Source organism: Tupaia chinensis, unplaced genomic scaffold (genome assembly GCF_000334495.1).
Source record: "Tupaia chinensis unplaced genomic scaffold, TupChi_1.0 Scaffold000366_1, whole genome shotgun sequence".
NCBI classification, from domain to species: domain Eukaryota; kingdom Metazoa; phylum Chordata; class Mammalia; order Scandentia; family Tupaiidae; genus Tupaia; species Tupaia belangeri.
Window position 1 is genome coordinate 970,010 of NW_006159863.1, and position 21,218 is coordinate 991,227.

Genomic DNA, 21,218 nt, shown 5'->3' on the forward strand with positions numbered 1-21,218 from the left:
CATGGATGATTATGCAATAAGAATGCATATGTGATTATGCAACAGAGTTGGGACTCGATGCAGTGGAATAAAAAGATTAGGTAAGAAAGAAAACTCAAGAAAGCAGTTTAAAATGGACTGGAAATTCTGGGCACAGGTGGCACCTCAAGCCTAGTTTCTGGAAAGAAAAGTTGAAAGTGAAGGTCTGGTTGGTAAAAAATGAAATATTATGTATCCTCTACTCCAGGTCAGAATGGCAAAAATCTTCCACTTTTGTCAACTATAATAAGCCAAGATTATAGTTTTTAAAAATAGGTATTTAAGGGAACCAGCAGTTAGCGTAATGGCTATGTCGCTGGACTCCCACGTAGTCGACAGCGGTTCACGTCCCAGACCCGGTGGCTTAAAACTCGCTCCGGGCACGTGTGTGTGCGTGCCCAAGATCCCTAGAGGAGAATGGAGGAGAAGGGATTGCGGCGTGACCATCTCCCCTGGGGGGGTGATTTCTCGCTTTCTGTCTCTATGTTTCTCTCTGTCTGTCTGGTGAGCGCACATGCCCTATAGTGAAAAACCTCTCCAAAAAAAAAAAAAATGATATTTAAATCTCTTGCCGTATTTTAGGCTTGAGAAATACAAGGTCAAGTAAAGTATACAATTATGAACCAGAATTAATGTACTATGTAAAGAATGTCTATACTTAACATGCCCAAAAGGTGCCTTTTTTTATATCTGAACTGGGCAAATACAATTTATACATATATATGTGTGCATACATATATATCAACACTGAAAGAACATGCTATTGCTATATTTAGGATGTTTACAAGGGATATAGAACAAAACTATCCAAGTAGATTTTTCAAAATATCTTGCCAGGACCCTAAAACAGACCAATCAGACTCCCTGAGGGTGAAGATCTGGCACATTTTAGAGAAGTTATTTGGGTGAATCTAGGAGACTTTAAAAAAAAGTCACTGCTCTATAATGGTTTCTAAATATTAAAAAATATGCAACAATAGACATTTTACACTCTGCTGAAACACAGGTTTACATTTTAAATGAATTAAGTATTATAGCTCAAAAAATAAATTGAAGCAAAGGTCAGTTTAGAACATGTTTTTCCAAACTATGCAGGCTTCCCTGAGGGAGGGTTCCTCTCCTCTTGCTCACAGTCCTGCTGGTCCATACACATTTGAATGACAGTGAAATGAAAATCAGAACTGGATGATATTTACAAATATACTGTTAAATAAACCCTGGGACCAGCAGTTAGCGTAATGGCTATGTCGCTGGACTCCCATGGAGTCGACTGTGGTTCGCGTCCGGACTCGGTAGCTTAAAACTCACACTGGGCACATGTGTGTGCATGCCCAAGATCCCGAAAGGAGAATGGAGGAGAAGGGATTGCGGTGTGGCCATCCCCCCTGGGGGGTGACTTCTTGCTTTCTGTCTCTCTGTCTCTCTGTCTCTCTGTCGAGCGCATGTGTCCTATGGCAAAAACCTCTCAAAAAAAAAAAAAAAACAACCTACAAACCCTGAAGCAACTTATTGCTTGGTCGGCATTACTTTCTATTTTAGATTTTGGATTTATCCTACTACTGTTACAACTACAGACAGTACTTTAAAATTTTTAAAATCTGACAAGTTGAAAATAAACTGGTAAGCAAAAAAAAAAAAAATCTGCACTAATGTACAATTTTCTTGAAGGTCATTTATATGGCACTTGTTTTTTTTTGGTTGTTTGGAGAGGTATTTGCTATAGGGCGCGTGTGCTCGCCAGAGAAACAGAAAGCGAGAAATCACCCCCCGGGGGTAAGGCCACGCCGCAATCCCTTCTCCTTCATTCTCCTCTCGGGATCCTGGGCATGCACGCACATGTGCCCAGCGTGAGTTTAAGCCACCGGGTCCGGGACTCGAACCATGGTCGACTATATGGGAGTCCAGCGACATAGCCATTACACTAACTGCTGGCGCCTATGGCACTTGATTTTGATCAGCTACATTGAGGTATAGTTATACTCAATAAAATATACTATCTTTCAGCATATATGGATGAGCTTGATGAATGTTTAGTCATGCGCCCACCATGATCACAATATAGAATAATTCTATAACCCTTTAAAATTCCTTGAATCCCTTTGAAGTCAATCTCCTATTCCCAACCTAGCAAAACTGTCATAATACTTTTGGATTTCGCTGATGAAAGCTAAAATTCAATCCATCCACCCATTGCTTAAGAACTTCCACACCTTTAATCCATCAATCTCATATTACACATTGCTTTCTACAAACTGAGAGAAACTTATAGAATATAAAACCCTTAAAGAAAATAGTAGTCTCTAAAGAAAGTAGTGTTTTTGACTTTGCTAGGAATTGCAAAATAGTCTCCCTTCCTTGGATAAATAGTTAAAACTTAAAAAAGGAAAAATTAGTTTTTATTCTAGGTTCAAATCAAATCAAGCTACAATACTTTCTGGCTGAATATAAACAGTTAATTAAAAAGGAAAAGACTGTTAAAATTTTATCTGTTCAGGTTGGGGTTCGAGAGGAGAAAAAAAACATACCTGTTCTATCCGGTGTCTGGTCTGCAGATATGGGTCATATCTAGCACGGATAGCTCTCATGGAAGTTGGCTAAGAAGAAAAGATAAAAAGATGGTTATACCCATACAAAATTAAAAATAAAAGGTGATTCTAAAAATAAAATTTTTGGATTTAAAATAAAATTTCCTATAGTTGTGAACACTAAAAATCTGCTAGTACCTTTATTTTCCTTCTCAACTTTGTCAGGGTTTCCACTGACATAAATATCTCAACTGCAGTTGTCTTCTTGGATTATATTTGTCTTTTGTGTAAACACTTAAGGAATCCTTAGGGTCACCAAAGTGGTCTACTACTTACATAGAACTGATAAACAAACACATTCAAAACAGTTGTAGGGTAAAACAGCCTTTGAACAAGTTCTCAAGTACAACACCGTTTGTAATGGCTTATTGAATAGCTTTTACATTATTGTCATACCACAGAGTATTCTAGAGCCATGAAACAATGCACTGATATGATAGGTTATTTATTTATTTATTTATTTATTTATTGAGAGGTTTTCGCTATAGGGCGCGTGCGCTCGCCAGACAGACAGAGAGACAGAGAGACAGAAAGCGAGAAATCACCCCCCAGGGGGGATGGCCACGCCGCAATCCCTTCTCCTCCATTCTCCTCTCGGGATCTTGGGCACACACGCACACGCGCCCGGCATGAGTTTTAAGCCACCGGGTCTGGGACACAAACCGCAGTCGACTACATGGGAGTCCAGCGACATAGCCATTATACTAACTGCTGGTCCCATATGATAGGTTATTAAATAAAATATGTAAAGTGCATGTACATACATGCCAAAATCCCAAGAGGAGAATGGAGAAAGTACTGTAGCATGGCCATCCTCCCTGGGTGTTGGTTTCTCACGTCTCTCTTTCCCCCTGGCAACTGCACATGCACTATAACAAAACTTAACCAAAAAAAAAAAAAAAAAATAGAATTCGGATCTGCTTGTATATCCACCAAATATCTTTGAAGAATACAGAAGAAATCAATAACACTGATTACATGTTGGAGGAAGAGCAGAAAAGGGAGGCTATGGAAGAGAAATTAGAGAGAGCCTTTTCTCTGAATAATTCCTTCTGTAGTTTTAAAAATTTGAATCATAGAAAACAGGATAAAAATGTAAACCATGTATGAAAAAGAGAAAAAGTCCCTTGGCTTGCTGGCTTCTGATCTCTTTGAAGAGAGGGTGACTTCTTCAAAAGTTGTTCACTGGTCTCCAGCTTTCACTCTTGTCCTCACTGAATACTCTCCACGTACCTGTCAACCCGATCTTAAAAACCTCAATCAGAGGGACCAACAGTTAGCGTAATGGCTATGTCGCTGGACTCCCTCGTAGTTGACCGTGGTTCACATTCCGGACCACGCTGGGCGTGTGTGCGTGTATGCCCAAAATCCTGAGAGGAGAATTTAGAAGAAGGGATTGCGGCGTGACCATCCCCACTGGGGGGTGATTTCTCACTTTTTGTCTGTGTTCTCTGTCTGGGGAGAACACGCGTCCTATAGCGAAAACCCCTCCAAAAAAAAAAAAAAAAAATTTCCTCAATCAGATTGTATTATTCCCCTGCTTTAAACCCCAATGACACCTATATTAAATTCAAACTCTTTACCCCATAAACTTTGGCCTCATCTGAATTTTCAACCTCCTACTTTCCCTTACTCACTAGGCTCTAAAATGTCTCATCTTCTTTCCTGAGGCTCTTTGTCCTATAATAGTACACTCTGCTAGGAATGCTCATTTCTAATATTCTTATACATACGTCTTCTCTGCAGGACTGAATTTAAATACCATCTCCTAAGAGAATCCTTTCTTAACTACCATAGATTATTCCCAACTACTATTCCCTTATTTGATTTTACTTGTCTGCTTAGTATTCATTAGTATCTGGTATTTTTCTAACTACTTTCTTTATTGTTTATTATTATTGGAATATAAAGACCATAAGACCAGGGACCTTGACCATTAGTTCACTGCTAAAGAGACAATACAACACATGGTACAGAGCCCAGAGTTCAAAACCCGTCTCTGAGCCAGCTGTTCAACCCTTCCCTTCCTGTTTCCTAAAATATAAAATTGTGATAATAACAATGTCTATCTTCAAAATGTCGCTGTAAGGGTTAAAGTTGGAAAGAACTTAGAATTGTGTTTGGAATACATTAATAAGTGCTTATGTAATTATCCAGTAACTATTAGACACTTAGCCTATCTGGTGGATGGCGAGCTATTATAATCAGGGAAAGACAAATCGAACCAAAACCTAAACATTTTAGGGAAGGCAGTACTTGCAAAAACTGTATGATGGGCAAAGTAACACTTCTTCAGGAAAACCTAAATTACTTTACCTCATATCCGGTATAAGACTGAGTGGAATACTCAAAATCTGAGTCAGGTCCACCAGGGCAGTATCTGCCAACAGAACAAAAGAACAAGGGTGTTAGACACAGAACAGTTCAACTGTCTACTTAAGTAACTGCAGTCTCCATGAAGTTCTGCTATCAAATGAACTTAACAGAAGAGTCTACCTTCGCAGTAACTACAAAGAATGTATTTTCTACTAATAAGTAAACAAGATGAGGCTGTAAAAGAGCACAATCACATTCATTTCCAAAATACTACAGACACTACTATTTTAGAGGTTTAAGATTTTAGGGGCAAAAAAAAAAAAAAAGAAAAAAGGGAACTTAGTTTTCCTGTTTGGAGTGATACTCACAAGTGCTCTCTTGGTAAGTCAATCAAATCTTTCTCCCATTTAATCTGTCTAACTAGACCCATGTATACTCTTCTGCTAATTCTCTCAAATATTTAAATCTGAGAAATCTAAAGGTAATTATTGCTAAGAATAATGTTTTATGGTGATACTTTTCTAGTCCAAATTAATTTGAAATTTCAGACACTTAAAAATTTAGGCAGTGAGTATTTCCATGTTTCATTTGTCAAGTTAATAGAGTGTCTACTGTTTTGAGTTCCAAACCTATTTTTTAATATCTCAACAAATTAAAATCTTTATATTCAGTTCTATTTCTAAAAATCTTGATTTCTAAATACCAATGGTTGCTTGTTTCAAAGAACTAACCTACAAACCTTGACTCAAAGTTGTAAATATTAGCAGCATGTACTGCTCAAGTGCTGTAGCAGGCTTACTAATTCAATTCAAACAACTCATCAAAATCCACATACTCACACACATATATTTCCTGTAAAACTGATGTGTGGACATCTGTGGGGTTTGCACATCACAGCCACAACAGCGATCTATAAAAGAAAGAGTAACAAGAAAGTTATTATGGGAAACTGAATACAAAATTCTGGGTTATTCTTCAGAAAGAAGAGAAGTGCAGTCAGAGTGGCATATGGGGGCTTCTAAGGTACAGGTTGAGAATTCCTAATCCCAAATCCCCAAATCTGAAACGTTTGGAGTGCTGACATGCCACCACAAAAAGAAAATCCCACAAACCTCACCCTCATGAGATGGGTTGCTATCTAAACACTGCAACACAAAAATATTGTAATTACCCTATGTGTATACAGTGTATGTGAAATGTAACTATAAACTGTATGTTTAGACTTGGGGCTCATCCCCAAGATATCTCATTACATATACACAAATATTCCAAAAACCCAAAAATCTGAAATCTGAAACACCGTGGTCCAAGCAGGGCATTTTAGATAAGAGATATACAATCTGTATTGAAAATGCGTATTTCTTAAGCTGGGCACTAGGTAGGTGTAATGGTAATCTGTTTTCAATATTAACAATCTTCAGATGTTTGTATGAATTGCATATATGAATCTGTCTTATACCGCAGAATAAATGAAGTGCAAAATAGGAAATTACTTTTTAAAGTCACAGTAACTCTTATTCTTTTTCTCACTTACTATTTTACTAAAATAGCCTACAAGAAAAAATTTATGCAATTCTATAAATTTATAAAAGTATAGTCTTTCTATCTCAAACTCCTCATAGACATATTAGCTCTCAATATTTACAGCATGGACTAGACTGTTTCACAAAGTCTGTATGCAATATATTCTCAAGGAGATCTGTCAGAGCCTTAGTGAGTGAGAAAAGCATCTGCGAGAAAAAGAAGGTGGTGGCAGGGATTACATGACTGGTTACATCTGAGGCTGTTTGACAATGAAGGATATATAGTCTTCCATTGCTAAATGATGGACATAACCTCTCGGAAAGGTATCATCAGGGGATTCTGTCACTGTGCGAACATCAGGACATGTACTTACACAAACCTAGACGGCATCACCTACCTCAAATCCAGGCTATATGGTACAGCCTACTGCTCCACCACCATACATGTGGTCCTCATGGACTGACCCATGTGGCACATGCCTATACATCAATGCTAATGCAAGCCAGGTTGCTTACTGTTTGGAATATGGAAAAGGGAAGAACTGGAATGAACTTTGTGGGGTGGAATTTAAGATACTGTTGTGAACTCAAAGTTTTCAATATATCTATTATTAGATATAATTCTAACAGCAGTAAGCACCTCTAGCACTCAGATCTTGGTTTCCAAATATTTTTCTTCACTAAAAGAAACTAAGGCTCCTTAGGGAATGTGGGAAATCACCCCTCATGCGGAATGGCCATATTGTGATTCTTTCTCTTCCATTGCCCTGTCAGGATTTGGGGCACACAAAAACATGTCTGGCATGTTTTTCAAGCCACCAGGTACTGAAAATGCAAAGTTGGTCATGTGGGATCCAGCACATCAACCACCATGCCACCTGCTGGTCTCAACCTATAATTCTAAAGACACCAAAAAACATCATCTGCTCCTTTAATCACAGCTTGCTTTCTTCCTCTCTGTCCCCTCTTAGCATGCTGTGTGTGTCTCCATTGCAATACATCATAAAACACGTTGAGGATCCCTCATCTGAAATGCTTATGACCAGCATGTTTCAGATTTCAGATCTGGAATGTTTGCATAGACATAATTGGGTATCTCTGGGATGGGACCTATGTCTAAACACAGAATTCATTTACATTTCATATATACCCGATACACACAGACTGAAGTAATTTGAAAAGTGAAGTTTTTCTATGCAAAGTTTTCATGATGCAAAAATGTATCATGACTTTTCTGACGATCCAATACAATACATTTATATTGCAGTGTGCTGACTCTGACTCATCATAAAGTCGGGTGTGGAATTTTCCACTTGTAGTGTCATAATGGTGTTAATAAACATCTTGAATTTTGGAGTATTTTGGATTTTCAGATTAGGGATGCTCAACCTGTGGACAAACTTCATGAGTTAGAAGTTAGGACTTCTATCTCACTGCCCAGGTGGTACATGGGGTATGGGTTTCCATCAGTTCAGGCACACAATCAGAACTGCATGAGCAAATTTACTCACCCCACTGGCAGTCCTGATAGGTTTTGCCTTTAACTTGGGAATCAAGACTTTGCGATACTGAGGAGGGACTGCAGCAATGATATCCACCAGGCGGGGCTGTGCTGACAGGCCATATTTGGCAGCTGTCTTCGTTTTCAACCTGAAAATAAAATACCTAGTGTTATCAAGATCATAGGTTTTCAAGTACCAAAAGGATGACCTATGACTAACATAATTAACTTCTGATATTCCTTTATCCCTGCACCATACAATAGAGCATGAAGATCTGTGACTACATGGAAATACAAGAACAAAATTCATGAATAAATGATTTTCTCTTCTCACCCTGGAGTACCAGAAAGAAAACCAGAGGACTACCGAGGAAGGGCCTAGGACAATGACACAACGGAGGGCTAGTACAAAACTAGATGGGCTAGTGCTCCATCTTCAAAGGACTACTCTGATTCTACTTCTTTTTAACCTCAGCACTGCTGACGCTGGGGACCAGATAATTCTTTGCTGTGTGTTTCTGTGCTGTCCAGAGCATTGTAGGATGTTTATGGCATCTTTGGCTCTACCCACTAGCACTTCTCTTCCTGTTAATAACCAAAATGGCTCTAAATATTGGCAAATGTCTCCTGGGGAGGAAATCACTCTGCTTGAGAACTACTGCTTAAGACTAAAAAAAATAGAAATAAGGGACCAGCAGTTAGCATAATGGCTATATCACTGGACTCCCATGTAGTCGACAGTGGTTCGAGTCCCAGACCTGGTGGCTTAAACTCACGCCAGGTGCCTGTGTGTGCATGCCCAAGATCCTGAGAGGAGAATGGAGGAGAATGGAGGAGAAGGAACTGTGGCGTGGCCACCCCCCTGGGAGGTGATTTCTTGCTTTCTGTTTCTCTGTCTCTGTCTTTCTGGAGAGTGCATGTGCCCTATAGCAAAACAAAACAAAACAAAACAAAACAAAAACAACAAAAACCTCTCCAAAATAAATAAATGAATAAAAGTTAAAATAAAATCAAAAACAAGACTATGCAGAACCAAATGGAAAATAAAGTACATTTTTTCAAAGTTTTAAAAAACACTTTCTAATATAAAATACATAAAGAAAAAATATAAGTTTTAATAGTTACAAAACAAGCCCTTCTGCATGCCTGTTTCTGATTGTAACCCTATCCCTACTCCCCAGAAGTAATCTTTATCCTAATAATTCCTTGACTTTTCTCTGTAATGCTATCAGCTTTTCACTGTACCTGCTAGCCAAATACTAACAGTCACCTTGTCTTCTGATATTAATCTATCTAGAAATACCTGTAGGGTGCTCATGTTCTTTTCAACAAATATTATCTGAGTATCTCCTTAACATAATGAAGAGAGACTACCTAAGTACTTGGTATGCCAGACGGTATAAGAAATAGTCCTTTCACGTTCTGTGTCTGAGTATTTGCAGATGAGCATATAAAGAAATAAATAAATGTATACGTGATAAACACATAGGTGATAAAATGCACACGCACATGCACACACAAACACACCAGCAATGAATACTTCCAGAATTCAGAGAGAAGTTTAATGTGGGCTGGGGAGATAATCTGCAGAAAATGCACTCAAGAGAGTAGACCTCAGACAGGCAGTGAAGACACAGATGATACTGAAAGCAGACAGACTTAAATGAAGATGTTAAAAATAGGAATGTATATATTTTAAGAAATAGGGGCCAACAGATGGTGTAGTGGCTAAGGCGATGGACTCACACATGGCTGACCACAGTTTGAGTCCTGGACTTGGCAGCTTGAAATTCACACTGGGTGCATGTGCATGTGTGTCCAAAATCCCGAGAGGAGAATGGAGGAGAAAGGACTGCGACATGGCCATTCCCCCAGGGGGTGATTTCTTACTTTCCCTCTCTCTCTCTGTCTTTCTGGTGATCTCACATGCCCTAGAGTAAAAAGCTCTCTAAAGAAAGAACCAAAAAAAGAAAGAAATATGAGTAGATCATCTTGAAAGAAAGCAGAAGATTTTCGATGAAGTTTAAAAAGTTGGAAAAGTAGATTGAGGTCGAACTGACAGAACTTACATAAAGGGCTACGACATCTGCACAGGGGCTGGATTTAAGGAAGACGGCAGGTTTAGTTTAATTGTTAAATTAAAAAGAATAACAGAAATATGTAAGATGCAGAAACGTGCACTAGAAATTAAAGATTTGTATAATGAGAGTTATGTTCAACAAAAATAGAAGGAAAAACTACTAACGACATAGTAGGAAAAAAATCAGTAAAAACCTATTGTCTTCATATTCAAAAGAGAATAATTATTTGATTGCTCATTCCTTTAGCAAATGCTTACTAGACACAGTATTTTAAGAAAAAAAGTAAAATAGTGTAGCATCTAAAATAACAGATAATAGAGCCTAAGAAAAAGACATGCATGTGGTAATTAGATGACCTGGGGTTGGGGGGAGAACCCTTTCACCAAAACAACACTATATAGATTAAATATATCACAATCACACACACACAAATACAGAGATGAAAGACCATTCTTATTTTTAAGGTGCAGCAAAGTCTGAACTGAACTTCATTATGGAAAATAAATGGATAAAAGTGTCAAAAGAGTTCCTAAATATGGGAACCAGCAGTTAGCGTAAGGCTATGTCGCTGGACTCCCACGGAGTCGACTGCGGTTCGCGTCCCGGACCCGGTGGCTTAAAACTCATGCCGGGCGCGTGTGTGTGCGTGCCCAAGATCCCGAGAGGAGAATGGAGGAGAAGGGATCGTGGCGTGACCATCCCCCCTGGGGGGTGATTTCTCGCTTTCTGTCTCTATGTCTCTCTCTGTCTGTCTGGCGAGTGCAAGCGCCCTATAGCGAAAACCTCTCAAAAAAAAAAAAAAAAAAAAGAGTCCCTAAATAGAGATGGGCTTGATTAGATTAAGGACCCCAAAGGGAGAGTTCTCTGACAGAGATGCTGCTTCCACTGAGACAGGAGGGAACTCAAGCAGGATGTAAAGTGAGGTAGCACATGGGATAAGGATATGGGCTCCAGAGACAGCCCATCTAATTCCATATACCAGCTCTACTAAATACTATTCACAACTGGACAAATTATTTAGCCTCTCTATTAGACTCAGATTCCCCATTTGTCCGGTGAGAGTGATATTAGAATTTACCTCCTATGGTTTATGAAAGGATTAACTGGACTAATGCATATAATGCACCAATAACTGCGTGGACTATAGAAAGTGTCCAATAAATATTAGAAGCTATTAGTATTATTAGGCTATGAAATAACTTTGTCTCAGAGAAACAGGGCAAGGTAGAAAGCTAAAATTCTCAAAATAAATAAATAAATAAATAAATAAATAAATAAAACAAACAAACAAAAACCGAGATCGGAAGTAAGTGGCATTGTTACCAGCCAACTAAATCTGGCTGCTTCTACTTATGGTCAATGAAACAAGAGGCAGAGGCTAGAGAAGACGGGAGTTTATTTCTGCAACTGGTTACAGGGAGACAGCCAGCAAGCACCATCAAAATATCTTTAAAGGGTCAGCATGTTTCTCAGTATTTATAAATATAAGATACAACACATGCAAATCACTCCTCACTAGAATCAACCACTGAACTGATTTCCCCTGAGTAAATACCTGATTCCGGTTTTATTTCAAATACTCACTCTTGGTTTTTCATCTGACTGTTCCTCAGAAATTTCACAAGACCCAGCATTCGGTCAGATTTTCTCGTTAGGGATCTTCCTTAATTTCTAAAGAGATGCAGTCCTGCTAAACCTTAAGCTGCCCTGCTTCAGTATTAGATGATTTCATAAAATAAATCTACTCCTTAAGAACAAATTGTCCTTTTTAGATATTCACTTACTTATTTAGATCGATGTCTTTCCCCTGTTCATGGGCTTCGATCAGTTGTTTAATAACATCTCCTATAGTCAGCATCATTAGTTCAGCATGGCTGAGATCCCCTGGAACGATAATACCCAACAATTTATCTATAAATGGGAAAAGGTCCCTTTAGAAGAACATTCTCTAGAAGAATATTACAGATAGATACAGTAAAAAGTAGAAATGAACATTAGAAAAACCTAATCATACATGAAAGGATCAAAGTACTTAAACATCTTCCCTTTATCTCCAGATTTATAATTTCCAATACTTGCATAATACTTTGGAGTTCATAAAGAACATTTAGATGCCTTAATTTGACTGCTTCTCAAAATGGAGTAAAGTAGACAGAACAGAAACATTTGTCTATTCCATGAAGATGCTTCCAAGGGCTGGGACTAGCAGTTAGCGTAAAGGCTATGTCGCTGGACTCCCATGTAGTCGACTGTGGTTCAAGTCCCAGACCCAGTGGCTTAAACTCCTGTTGGGCGCATGTGCGTGCCTGCCCAAGATCCCAAGAGGAAAACGGAGAAGGGACTGTGGCTTGGCCATCCCCCTTGGGGGTGATTTCTCGCTTTCTGTTTCTCTGTCTCTGTCTTTCTGGCGAGTGCATGTGCCCTATGGCAAAAACTTATCCAAAAAAGAAAAATAAAAAATAAAAAGATGCTACCAAGGGGTAAAGCTTGAACTCAAGCCTAGGTATCTATGGAAGTGTCACAGATCCGGGCTCTATATCTGTCCAAGCATCTCAATGCATTTCTAAGTCATTGTGCACCATCAAGCCCTTGTCCTGGCAACTGAACATTTTTTTCTCATGCAACAACAACATCGAAAGCTGAGGTATTCTCATATGACCCCATCCTCTCAATTACAGCTGGCTGGTTCAAGGATGGGTATCTATTCAAGCCAGGTGAATCTGAGATCTTTTCCTCAAGGCAAAAAACGCTGGTGTTCTTCCAGTGACAAAAGCCATAGGATATTAGCTTGGGGACTGTTATCAAGTATGCTTCCTACCTGTACAGAAAGCTAGTGTGCAAGGATTTGAACACACAAAACAGAAGTCAATTCAGAACAAAAAAATGTCAGGCACAGGAATAACCTATTTTTGTGTGAAGGAGCATTGCCTAACTAGAGTACTGGTTTTCTGACAAGGTTGGGTAAAGAACAGATCACAGGGTATGCTGACAACTAGGCAAAGGCACTTAAATAGAATGCCAAAGAGAGTGAAGAAGTGAATATTCTTTAGAAATAAAAAGATGAAAGTAGTGTTTAAAGGAGTGAATATACAAGATTTAAAATAAAATAAATTTAACATGATAGACTCCAGGCCCAACCTTTAACGAGTATTTGAGGAAGGAAAGATCAAAGACTTCTGAGTACCCATTTCCTTGTTCATAAAATTGGGATAATACACACAAACCTTATTAGATCCATGGTAAGAATCAACTGAAAAAATGTATATAAAAGACAAAGTACTATTAAAATACTATTTATTGAGAAAGATGAGTTAGGAGGATGGGAGCCAGCATAAAGAGTAATAAACAATTGCAAGAAGCAATTTCTAAGTAAGAATAATAAGGGTTGCGACAGGAAAAGCTACAATAATAAAGCTATCTGGCCTGATAGACTTAGGAGTAAAGGAGAGTGAGGTGACAACAAATTAATTTGGAAAAATGTAGATTTTGATATGATAAGGCAATCGAAGGTAACCTGGACACCTGCAGCTGTTGCTTCGAACAGAAAGAAACAGCATTTAGTGACAAGAGGCGTAGTGCTGGGAACCAGCAGTTAGCGTAATGGCTATGTCGCTGGATTCCCACGTAGCCGACCGCGGTTCGCGTCCCGGACCCGGTGGCTTAGAACTCACGCCGGGCACGTGTGCATGCGTGCCCAAGATCCCGAGAGGAGAATGGAGAAGAAGGGATTGCGGCGTGACCATCCCCCCTGGGGGGTGATTTCTCGCTTTCTGTCTCTCTGTCTCTCTGTCTCTCTCTGTCTGTCTGGCGAGCGCATGCGTCCTATAGCGAAAACCTCTAAAAAAATTAATAAATAAAAATAATAAAAAAAAAGAAAAAGAAAAAAAAAAGAGGCGTAGTGCTTAATAAAAAAAGAGAGGCATAGTGATTAAGTGCACAGATTTTTCATTTGGTGGTGGTGGGGTGTGTGACAGATACAGCCTGAACAACCAGCTCCACACCTCTTAAAGTGTACTTTGGGGCTGGGAAATTTACTTGACTCTTTGAGTCTCAGTTTCTTCATCTGTAAAACAGGAATGATATCAACTTCAGCATTACTAGTAAAGGTTCGACAAATGGTAGCTCTTATTATGATAACTATTATCATTAGTAGGCCACCGGATCAAATGAATGTACAGAGAAAAGAACGGAACCTGGCAGAGAATATTTAACAGTTGAGTCCATTCTGCTGAAAAACTGAAGCTGGAATTGCTCCACGTTAACGCAGGTGGTAACACAAATGAGAATTACATGCATAACTGTCCCATAGAGTCCAAAATTAATTCAAATTTTTTTCATAATATGATTTGTCTTTAAATGACAATCCTAAATAAACAAACGCGTCATATGTGTAGTAAAACAAATCTTAACAAATTAAAAGAGTCCGAGAACGCTCTAAACAGATCATGCTAACTCCCTGGAGGGCATGCCTTGGACTGAAGCTCTCCCAGCCACTTCTGCAAAAGACATCGAGTGACTGCCAAAGAGAAAAAAAAAGGAAGGGTAAGTTGGTTTAAGCAGCAGAGTAGGTAAACAAGAAGGCAGGGGGCTAAAATCGACCTACAGACTGACTCCGGGTGGGAAGGCAGCTGGCTCAGGCGGCGGATTTCTGCGGGAAAAGTTGGGTTCGGCATCTGATTGCCCGAGCGTTCGCCCCTCCCCGACCACCCCCTTTTCCCCCTTCCGCACCTTTCCGCTTTTGCCTCATTTCTGCGCGGCGGTAGAAGGTGTCACCACAGATAGTGCAGCTACCAACTCAGACCACGGGGAAAAGTTAACAGCCACAAAGCAACATCTGCCTGTCGTAAAAGGACGGTCGCTGTACCGTAAAGCTCTCTCCAGAAGGCGGGGCACGCCAGGCCCGCCCCATTCCCGGAGACCGCCAGTGCGAAGGCGGGAGGGGCGCGCAGGCTCAGACTTAACCCTGGAGTACTTACGAGTGAGCTAAGGGGAGTAGGATGCGAACACCTAAACCAAGACAGCTCGGGAGTTACAAAGTTCGACCTAGGGACCAGCAGATGGCGGAATGGTTACGTCGCTGCATTCTCACCTGGTCCACCGGGCCTGAAGAGTGTACGTGCCCGGGAACGCGTCCCCCCAACCTCCTCGCTTTTTGTCTCTCTGGCGAGCCCACGTACCCTATCACAAAAATCTGTATGTATGTGTGTGTGTATGTATGTATGTATGTATGTATGTATGTATGAATGAATGAATGAATGAATGAATAAATAAAAAAATGAATGAATGAATGAATGAATGAATAGTAAGGAAGTAAGTTCGACCTGGGCACTACACGTATAAGTGAGGGTAGAAATGGGTGGTTTCTTGACGGGGTACAGATGCATCACACCTGGGAGCCCGGGCATCAGCCTGAGTGGGGAGACCGCCTGAGGGTGAATGCTCTCAAATGTGGAAACTAAATTCGGAGCCTGGGAGAGCAGGTCACCTTGGTCTCAAATGGGTGGCACATGTCATCCATAACCACCACGAAAGCTGCGGATGTCTCTACGGGAAAAGGCGCGCGCACACACACGGTGCTTGGCAGAGTTACTGCGTATGTCTCTACGGGAAAAGGCGCGCGCGCACACACACGGTGCTTGGCAGAGTTTGGAGGCAGGACCTAGATAACGTTTGTATGAAACCTATCTATGATCTCATCTGCCCATGGATCAGAGATTAAGAATTCTCGCATTAATCAAAACAAGGCTATTTTCTGTCTGTGCTCACTTCCTTACTTCTAATTAGAGTTAAAGTAACTCCAAATCTTTGACCCCACAGTGATACCATACAGGTCAAGCTTTGTGACTAGCCACTGTTACCGGAACCAAGTTTGTTGGCAGTCACACAGTTTGCCAATGACTAGTAATAAGTTTGCATAGGAGGGAAAAGCTTTAATTCTGGAATCAGTGAGTGAGGAGGTCAGAGATAAAACTCATTTCGCCCCTTCAATTGAAGGGGTTTAGGAGGCAACTGGGAACGTGGGCATTCGTGATAGATGACAAAAGTAATTAGTGTGCAATCAACTCAGACCATACATTGTGTATTCAAAGAAATACATGCTCTTCTACATGGAAGGGTTGCTCAGCCATCACTGCTCAGACTCAGTAGAGGGTCGGTGGTCCCAGCAGGCTAAGGAGCTGACCTCAGACTTATGAGAAACATTTTGAATGAGAACTTAATTCATTGGTCACAGAGATGTTTTCTACACAAGTGGCAGAATGCAGCATGTATTAATTAGTCTACTTGTAACTTTAAAGCAAGGAATGTATCTTTTCATTGTTTTTATTGTTTATAGGAATAAAATTTAGGTATGTGTTTGCTAGAAATGAACCCCAACAGGAAATCCTCCAACTTCAATCTCTTTTGTCTATTCAGTTTCTGCTATTGTTACTGTTAAGGCTAGTTAACAGACAGAAGAAGGTTAATGATCTCAAAGATGATTTTCCTCTACTAAATAGGCCTTGTTATCTCCTCAGATACTGTTACACCTTTTTGTCAAATTCATTGGTATTTATCTGTCCATAAGTCATTCTGTTCCTACTGAACATGTTATCTTCCTTAAAAATCTTATATGATAGAGCCCTCCTCTCTCTTGGTATTTCATCTATGCTTTCTCAGACTTTTTGCAGACTCCTTTGTCTCTGCTTCCCTCAGAATACTGGTGTTCCAAAAGAGTCATTCAGCCTTGGCTTTCCTAGGGTGATCCCCAGAGTACCACAACTTTAAATATCACTTATTTGCTCCTGTTTTTTTAAATAGAATTTTGTTATAGGGTGAATGTGCTTGCCAGAGACAGTGAGAGAGAAAGTGAGAAAATCTCCCAGGGGTTTGTCCACGCTGTAATCCCTTTTCTGTTCTCCACTCAGGACCTTGGCATGCGTGCACGCACACACGTGCCCATGAGTCTCAAGGCACTGGGTCTGGGAGTCAAACTGCAGTCAGCCATGTGGGAGTTCAGTGCCTTACCCACTATGCTACCTGCTGGTCCCTATTTACTCCTAATTTTATAGTCCAACCCCAACTCCTCCCCATATGATGCCTTGTTAGATTTGGGTGTCTAAGTGCATCTCAAACTTTCTTCCAAATCTTCTCTTTCTAAACTCATCATCCACCTCATCACATTTTTATCTCACAGAAAGAGAAGTGGATAGTATAGTTGTAATTTTAAAATAAGTTTTAGGATAGGCCTTATGGAGAATGTGATATTTGAGCTAATACTTGATGTTCAGATATCTGAGAAAAGAGTGTTTCAGGCAAAAAAAGAAGTTGTGCAAAAGTCCTAGAGTGAGAGGATGCCTGATGTATTCAAAGAAAATGAGGCTACATCAGTGGAACAATGAATGAGACCAAGTATAACATAGGTCAGTTACATGTGGGGTGCAAGGGGGGGCAGTACAGCTCAGATAAGATCCTGCAGGCCATTGAAAAACCTTTAGGTTTTACACTGAAATGGGGAGCTATTGGAGTTTTTAGAAGAAATGAAATGATTTGACTTATAATTTAAAAGATATCTATTTGTGGGACTGGCAGGTGGTGTGGAGGTTAAGGTGCTAGACTCCTACGTGGCCAACTGCGATTCAAGTGCTAGACTTGGTGGCCCCAAACGACGACAAATAAATAAATAAATGCAAAGTTTAAAAAGTATGTCTGTTTGCTATGTTGAGAATGGATTACAACAGAGGAGGCTAGAGATCAGTTAGATGGCTATTACCATACCCATGCCAGGAACTCTCCAACTTTGATGCATGATAGAGTCATCTGGAGAATAGTGAAAAATCCCAGGGCTCAGATCACATCCCATACCTATTAAATCAGAAAATCAAGCGGTGGGAGGGAGCCAGTATTTTTAAAGATTATTGGGAGGACCAGCAGGTGGCATAGGGGCTAGAACACTGGACTTCCACATGGCCAACTGTGGTTTGAGTCTTGGACCTGGTGGTTCTCTTTCTCACTTTCCCTGTCTCTCTCTGGTCAAATAAAAATAAATAAATAAATAAATTTAAAAGAATTAATTCTTTTAAAAAGAGATCATTAGGTAATTTGAATATGTTTCAAAGTTGAAAAATTACTGAATGAGACCAGAGAGGATTATTACTCAAATCAGGATAGTAAGTGGTAGAAGTGGTGAGAAGAGTTCAGATTCTAAAAATAATTGAAAGATTTCAACAAGACTTTCATCAGATGTGGTATATGAGAGAAAGGGCAAGTACGACACCAAAGTTTTGGCCAAAGGGACTGGAACAATGTGATTGCAACAAGCTGAAAGGGAGATAACTGTAGTTGGAGTAGGGTTCTGAGTGGGCATGGGGCTAGCTTTGCACTAGTGTTTGGGATGCCTAGTGAGCACTAGAAACAAAAGAGATCAGGACCAGAGCTACCACTGGAGACTCATAGGCATGTAGACGAAATTTAAAGTTATGAAACAGGATGATGAAAAGAGAAGAGACTAAAGATTAAACCTTGGGCATTCTTTTGTGGAAAGGCTTGGGAGAAGAGTTACTAGCAAAGGAGAGTAAGGAGGTGCCTTCAGAGAGGTGGGACAAAAACTAGGAGAGTGAAGGAGTCCTGTAGTCAGGGAGGAGTCAACTGAGCCAAAGCTGCAGATGGATCAAGTAAGATGAGGGTTGAAAACTGACCGGGATCACTGGGGACTTTGACAAGAACACTTGGCATGGAATGGTAGAGGTAAAAAGTTGATGGAAATAGGTTATGGTAGATTGAGAGGAGAGGAATTTAAGACTGTGAGTTTAGACAACTTTTTTTTTTTTTAAATAAAAATATACAGAGAAATGGGGGTGGTATCCGCCAGGGGGAGCTGAGATCAAGAGGAATATTTGTTCAAGTCTGTGTATTGGTGAGAATAATCCAGTGGTGAGTAAAGAGTTGATGAATTTAGAGAAGTAATGCCCTACCTAGGCCTTTGATTAGAGGCAGAGAAGGAATCTGTGAGAAGAAGAATACTGACTTTTGAAGTGTGCATGGATAGTTCATCTACTAATAGGCTGGTTGGGTATGGTGGTAGGGCTTTGTACGCGTTCTATTTCAGCTGCTTCAATGTCTGCAATGAGTTCAATGAAATTCAGCCCAGCAGAGTGACCAAACATATAACAGACCTAGCATTCAGAACTCCAATAAGCAGTTGCTAGCACTACCATTAAAAAATCTTTAAAAATGCTCAAAATTAATTTTTGTCATTAGGCAATTTATAGTACATCTGACTAAGAATATAGTTAACTATTGGAGCAATGTGAAGAAGAGGAGGTGTGGACTGCAGTTCAAGTCCTGGACCTGGTGGCTTGAAAATTACACTGGGGCGCTTGTGTGTGCATACTCAAAATTCCAGGAGGGAAATGGAGAAGGGATTGTGGGGTAGCCATCCCCCATGCAGGGTGATTTCTTACTCGCCCTCTCACTGTGTCTCTCCTCTCAGCTGATTGCACCACCCTATGGCAAAAATATACCTTAAAAAAAAGAAGAAGAGGTGAGAATGATCCCTGGACCCACCAGCACGTGCTCACAACTGCATTCCCTATGTCTAGTGCCCTGGTCATCGCCATCATGCCCAAGAGAAAGGCTGAAGGGGATGCTAAAGGAGATAAAGCCACAGTGAAGGATGAACCACTGAAATCTGCAAGGTTGTCTGTGAAACCTGCGCCTCCAAAGCCAGAGCCCAAGCCTAAAGAGGTCCCTGCAAAACAGGGAGAGAAGGTGCCCAAAGGAAAAAATGGAAAAAGCTGATGCCAGCTAGAATGGGATTAACCTAGCAGAAAATGGAGATACCAGGCACAGAAAGCAGAAAGTGCTAGAGATGCCAAGTGATGTGTATGCACTTGTGATAACTGTGCAGTTTGAAACACTATTTTTGTATCAAAGTATTAAAATGCAAGAAAAAAATATAATATAGTTAACTGTTGAAGCAAAAAAACCACCAGCAGAGGGAGAGCTAAGCTCATGTCACATGAATATAAGTGTCGGGAAAGACAAGTAGAAGGCCCAACACTGATGATGGTATGCATGGGGATTCTCTTCACTTTGGACTTAATACTGAGATTTCTGTAGTATTTTTTATTTTTTTTTTTATGGAGGAAATACATCAGCTTGCCGAAAGTTTCAAGCAGTTTTTAAGATCACAATCTAAGTATTTATCTTCTATTCTTTGCACATTTTGACCTCTTTGTTTTCGGAATCTTCACTTCAGAATAAATACATATTAGAATTACTGAAGGTTGTCCTGTTAATGCCAGTCTACCTTAGAGGGTAACACTGCTGAAGGTTCAAAGAATAGATTTTCTTTGTACTCGATGTGATTCTTTGGGTTATAAGACACAGCTAAGTGGAGTAGTTTTCTATTTTCTTCTCTCCTGGATAGAACTTTTAAAATGTTTCAGGACCAGAGGTTGGTGTATTGGTTATGTCATTGGACTCCCACATGGCCAACAGTGGTTCGATTCCTAGACTTGGAAGCTTGAAATTCATGCTGGGCACATGTGCATGAGTGCCCTAAATCCTAAGAGGAGAATGGAGGAGAAAGGACTGTGGCATGGTCATCTCCCCGAGGGGTGATTTCTCTGTTTCTCTGGTGAGGACACATACCCTATAGCAAAAATGTCTCTCTAAAAAAAGAAAATAAAGTTAGTTTTTTTTTTTAAATATAGATTTAACATGTAAGTTCCAGAAAGAGTTATTTAAAGCTGTATGTCACTCATTTCTACAGTCAAACAATCCAATATTGTTTTATTTTTGGCAAATTTCATTTTGGGTTGAATTTCAAGACTGTACTGAGAATCAATTTATATTTACCATTTCCTATCATTTATCTCTTATGGGGTATCTGGAAACTAGTGCTTTGTCTGAGAATTAGAATATTTTCCCTAACTGTGTAAATGAACCAGATCCATCTGAATGCTCAAAAAATAAATGCTACAGGGAGATCTGCAATATACTTGGGAAGGAAAATTGGTTAAGATCTGCCTACTTGTAGAAATAGGATAGAGGCCTGCAGGTGGCATAGTGGTTAAAAGCGCTGGACTCCCACATGGCTGACCACAGTTCAAGTCCCTGACTTGGCGGCTTGCTTTCTCTCTCTTGGGGGACCAGCAGTTGGTGTAATGTTGCTGGACTCTCATGTAGTCGACTGTGGTTCGAGTCCTGGACC

The 21,218-nt window shown here is 40.0% G+C and overlaps 1 protein-coding gene across 1 annotated transcript in view; it reads right to left on the bottom strand.

Moving 5' to 3' along the window:
* The window catches only part of ELP3 (elongator acetyltransferase complex subunit 3), a gene marked incomplete at its 5' end in the record, with an annotated part of 93,322 nt that extends 81,427 nt beyond the window's left edge, over window positions 1-11,895 (bottom strand). The window contains 5 exon segments of the mRNA XM_014589633.2: window positions 2,544-2,612; window positions 4,920-4,983; window positions 5,759-5,829; window positions 7,954-8,092; window positions 11,809-11,895. Coding sequence (XP_014445119.1) covers window positions 2,544-2,612; window positions 4,920-4,983; window positions 5,759-5,829; window positions 7,954-8,092; window positions 11,809-11,895 — 430 coding nt within the window.
* Between the last annotated feature and the right edge of the window lie 9,323 nt (window positions 11,896-21,218).